Raw genomic sequence first — 5,576 nt, forward strand, 5'->3', positions numbered from 1 at the left:
CTGGGGCGGAGCAAATATTGATGAGTTTTTCTGTAACTTGGGTGCAACAAGCCTTTAATCCCCTTTTTCATCAAGACATCTCGAATGTCTTCCAAAACCCAAAATAACATGAGGTACAAAATCCACCTGCTCGAGCACACAAAGATGCTCACCAGTGAAGATGCTCCACTCACATATTTTTATCATCATTGTTTCTCTTGACATTTGGCTGTTAACCGGCTAACTGAACAGATACCTTCAGAAATAAAGCATGAAACATCCATCCATCCATTTTCTACACCGCCTGTCCATCAGGGTCGCGGCGGGGGTGGAGCCTATCCCAGCTGACTGCAGGTGAGAGGCAGGTTCACCCTGGACTGGTCACCAGTTAATCTCAGGGCCGACACACACACACACACACACACACACACACACCTCGGGGCAAAGTAGAGCAACCTGATGCATGTGTTTGGGATTGTGGGAGGAAGCCGGAGAAAACCCTCGCCGGCACAGGGGGAACATGCAAGTCCTGACTATTTCTTTAAACGCATCGCTGTGAATCCAACCGATCTTCATGAAGCTCAGAGGACTTTAATCTACCAAAAACTGATGTGCGTCTCAGCGTGTTAACTCTAAAAACCCAGAAAGGAGGTTTTCACTGCAGTAATCAAATTATTAAAGTGCTAATAGAGTGACTGCCTGCTGCAGGCTGAACAAACACAACATTAGCAGCTCCCTGCTAATGACTTTTACATGTTTCTCTGTGTGTTTTGTATGTTTGCCAATGTGTGTGTGTGTGTGTGTGTGTGTGTGTGTGTGTTACTGAGACAGCAATGATGACAGACCTGGTCATAAAATGAGTTTTATATTCACTGGCAGACTAAGACAGACTAAGATCAATTTATTAAAAATCTCTCTGAACATTCAAATTGCAAAATATACAACATAATCATCAATAACATTTAATCACTGTGACTAATCTGGTTCAGAGTGAACACACTAGACTTCATAAAATCTGCCAAGCTAAAAATTAACCAGTTTTGTCTCTTGAGAATCCTCCATGTTTACTGGAAGTTAATCATCAATAAAATCTAATGAAACTGATAAACTACAAGCTGTCTCCCCCTCTGTATCTCTCCATCCCCTCCTCCCTCCTCCCTCCTCCCATCCCTCTCTTTTACGACCCCTCAGTCGTAAAGCTGCAGTGACAGCTCACCTCTTTCTGCTGCAGTGTGGATCCTCTAAACGGGGACCACAGGAACAAATCCTGAAACCACAGGGACCCAATATGGTTCCCTGAGAAACTCCTTTAACAGAGTCCAGGATCCCTTCGTGTGAAAAGTCTGGTCAAAATTCATAATGTTGTTGATTTATTCTTTGATCATAATCAGTCAGGATTTAAATCAGACCTCATTTCATTCAGACAAACTTTCCCAACATAAGAAAATAAAAACGGCATAGTTAAGGCACCGCTGCTGAAACTTTGCGATGATACCCAGCCAGAGCCAGACTGAGATAAGACTCCAATTTTAGCCTGCAGAATGAACCTAAAATGTGGTTTGAATAGACAGCTGAAAGCAGCTCAGCTCTTCTCTCTGATACTCTAATCAAGCTCCACCACAGTCACGTCTCATGTGAAAAGTCTTAAAGCCACTGAGGGCGGCTGCAGAGGTTCGATTCCTACTGCAGAAAGCTGTTCAGCCCGCGGTGACCCAAACGCACACTCTCAACATGTGAGCATCTTCTATCTTTACTTCACAGCAGAGCACACAAAGAAAACCTCTGCAGGCTTTGGTGTGTGTGTGTGTGTGTGTGTGTGTGTGTGTCGAGGGGGGCTATGATGAAAACAGGGTCCACTCCTCCTCCTCCTCCACCCACAGTATTGATCGCTGAGAAAGCAGGTCAGCTAAGCGACAGGCCTGCATTAGAGAGGAGAGCAGCCAGGAAACGCACTGCAGGACGTCCGAGCTCCAGAAACACGACCAACATTAAAATTAAATGCTCAGTTCACATTTTCCTGAAGAGAAGCAAGAACATCTCAGTGCTGAAGCCAACATCTATTGTTCATGTCTACCAAAGCGACAGATACACTACATGGCCAAAAGTATCCAGACTTGGGTTGAACTAAGCATGTTTCATAAATTACATAAAAGTTACGTTCAGCACATGACGTAAGTCATTGAGGTTTATGTGGACTGAGTCTGGATCTGTGCAGTACATATTTTGGACTTTTTCTAAGCGTCTGTGCCTCAGTGTGTCTGTTTGTTGATGTCCCCTCAAAGCTGCTTCTAGACATTTCTTCTCTGATGGACGCCCTTCTGCAAAACTCCCACTTTGTCCTCAGCTTGTTTGGAGGTCAGTGAAGCCTCATCACAGTCCTCCAGGGCCTGAGGTTGGTCCTCCTTTAACTTCTTTTACAAGTGCTTCACAGAGAGTTGGTGACTCTGGAGTGCTAGCCCCTCTGCTCACTGTTTAAAAGTGGTATTGGTTTAAAAAGTCCAAAATTAAAGTGAAGTGGTTCCATCAGGGCCTGACGATGGGGTTGCTTTTCATTAAAGTCCCTCATCTCATTCTGCCTGGAGGAAAAAACCCTTCAGATTTAATAACCTTTCGTCTCAGCCACTCCATCAGCTCTCATGCTAACATCAGCATGCTAACACGACAGCAGAAGAAAAGAAGACCAGAGTCACTGATTCTCTAAGGAACGACAGACACTGGACACTCCTCCACAGCACACTGAACCTGATTTCAAATTGACAATCCATTTCTCCCCCTGGATCTGCTCTAGACTTACCACCTCCCCCTCTCCTCCCTTTCCTCCACCTCCTCCTCCTCCTCCTCCTCCTCTTGACCTCATGTCATCAATCTTAGGGAAGCTGAGAGGAGAAAAAAAAACAGGCACTGGTCCTTTAAATCTTGCCTGGAGCTACAGGCAACCCATCCCCCATCATGCACCCCCCTCAGCCCCCTCAGCGCCCCTCAACCCCCCTCAGCTGGTGTTCAGGCCCTGCAGGGAGTCAGAGTAGTGAGAGAGCAGCGATTCAGGCCTCGACAACAACAGGAAGAGCTCAGAAATGTTCCCTCATTTTCGACAGGAAGAGTTCAACATGAGACAATCTGAGACAACTTGAGACACCATGAGACAACCACAGACAACATGACACAACTTGAGACAGCATGAGACAACCAGAGACAACATGACACAACTTGAGACAACTTGAGACACCATGAGACAACCACAGACAACATGAGACAACCAGAGACAACATGACACAACTTGAGACAGCATGAGACAACCGGTCGTCAAATGACCACCTGGCACACTGCTAAAACGATGTGCAGGTACAGAAGTCAGCAGGATGTCAAAGGACGGACACACGGACGGACACGGACACACACACACACACACACACACACACACACACACACTGAGAGCATGAAATGAATACAATCATTTTCCAAACTTTGAATACAAACGTTGTATCATCTGCACAAACGCTCAAACTGAACAGAGAAAATGTGAGCAGGTCAGTGAACTCATCATCAGGTAACATCAGCTGACAGCTGCTTATTAGACAATTATCTCAACCAATCACAGTGCAGTAATTAATGTCATTCCCTCATTGGCCAACGCCTCAATTAGTAGTTAAATGAGTGAAAGAGCTGAAGCCCCGTCGGGATTGGACACACATTAAACCTGCAGAGCCGCGGACACATCCCAGGAACATTACGGCAACTTCAGGGGAACATTGAGGGAACGTCACAGAAACATTTCAGGAACGTCACAGGTGACTTCTGCTGACAACGTGATGAAACCAGCAGGTCACTAACCTCACTACAGGAGCCCAGACGGACGGAATCTCACCTGACAGACCAGCGGAAATGACGTCTGATACTGATATTAAAACATGAGAGGAAATCACACACGTGCAGCCTGATGATTGCACTGCAAGTGTGTGTGTGTTTTTCCAGCACGCACGCGCACACGCCTCCTCTCCACTACTACGAGGCCACATGACCGAGCTCACGAGCTGCTTCATTCATCCGCCCGCCGCGTGTCGTAGTAAAACGTGCGTGGACGGAGCGCAGGAGCGCGTGCACGGCGATGGGGGGTAAAAACAGATGAGACAAAACAAACCTCATCTGTCCGGTGATCGGTGATTGCTGAGGCTCGAGTCTCGATTATTGATCCGCCTGCATGCCTGAGCAGACAATAGAGCAGCAGCCTGCAACCACACACACACACACACACACACACCGAACTGCAGCCCAACACAACTGACAGTGAATGCAAACGCAGGCTGGTCTGAGGTGACTCCTGCCGGGTGAATGAGACGGAGTCACTTCAGAGAGCCGCGTCAGTCCAGGACGAACCTCAGCCCCGCAGACAGACTCTGTCCTGAGCTCCGGTGCTGTGGGGGTGCTGAGCAGTGCTGAGGAGTGTTGTGTTGTAACCCGCAGCCCTTTCACCCTCAAAGCCCACGAGCAGCCAGGCCCGCTCCGCGCCCCTCTTTACCTGCACACAAAGTTCCCAGCACGAGTGCACAAGTGATCCAGGAGAGCCACATATTCCCTCTAGTTGGAGGCGGTCGCCGCTGCGCCGCCAGCTTGACTCCTGCTGCCCTCCGGGTCCTCCTCCAACATTTAAAAAGACAAGTTAAAGAGGGGCGCGCTGCGTAAAACCAGGACCCGCAGCCAGGCCCGGACTCCGGCTTTTGTCCTGTTCGCTGTTTGAGTGGGATAATCCAGCCAGCAGCGTCCTCCTGTTCCTCGGAAACGCAGCAGACCCGCACGGCTCTACGGAGAAGTTCCCAACGGATCCGGAGCCATGCGGGGCGGACAGCGGCGGCGGCTCGGCCCGGGGTCACTCACACTCAGCCCGCAAAAAATCACGCAGAAAAAGGCGGCTGAGGGTGTGAACGGATCCGGCAGCCTGCTCTCCTCCGCCCGTCTCTCCGCCTCCTTCGTCGTCCTCTCGTTCTCTCCGAGGCTCAGTGCAGCTCTCTCCACCGCCTTGTCCTCTCTCTCTGGTCGGGGCTGCTGGGGACAATCAGGCAGGAAGATGTGTCAAGCTGCACCACGACCACCCGCTTCCTCTTTCAAAATAAAACACTGGCGAGAGTCTTGAGGCTGACAATCACTTTGTTCACAGCTCTAAGAGCTCTAAATGTGACTGTTAAACAATAAAGCAACAGCATTCAGCGTTTCTCCATTTAATAACAAAAAACGGAAATGAAATGTATTTTACAGTCAGCGACGCTCTGTTCTGATAACAAAATAAAATACTTTGGGTTGGGTTGGTTATTGATGTGAATCCCGCGCTGACCAGAGTCGATCCCTCGTGTCATTCGTGTGTTCTTGGCAATAAAAACTACAAATTAATAGCTTAATTATTTTTAGTGTTAAAAATGATTTGCAGTCCTTAAATGATGTACGCAGCAGCTCTGGATCACTTCCTTCTGCTGAGCTGAAAAATATTTCACTTTTTACAGGAGGGGAAACATCATTCTTGTTTTCTTGTGTTACAGATTTTCCATTAAAAGAACCAAACGTTCAGGTTCCAGTGTGGGTAACATTTATTTTGATAATTTTGACCG

General features: G+C 48.0%; 1 protein-coding gene across 1 annotated transcript in view; it reads right to left on the reverse strand.

Annotated features, from left to right (window-relative positions):
- Window positions 1–5,030, reverse strand: part of acvr2ba (activin A receptor type 2Ba) — a 20,496-nt gene extending 15,466 nt beyond the window's left edge. Inside the window, exon 1 of the mRNA XM_046371942.1 lies at window positions 4,496–5,030. Coding sequence (XP_046227898.1) covers window positions 4,496–4,547 — 52 coding nt within the window. The 5' untranslated portion in view covers window positions 4,548–5,030. The remainder of the gene's footprint in view (window positions 1–4,495) is intronic.
- Window positions 5,031–5,576: the final 546 nt, after the last annotated feature.

Source organism: Scatophagus argus, chromosome 18, assembly GCF_020382885.2.
Source record: "Scatophagus argus isolate fScaArg1 chromosome 18, fScaArg1.pri, whole genome shotgun sequence".
Lineage (NCBI taxonomy): Eukaryota > Metazoa > Chordata > Actinopteri > Scatophagidae > Scatophagus > Scatophagus argus.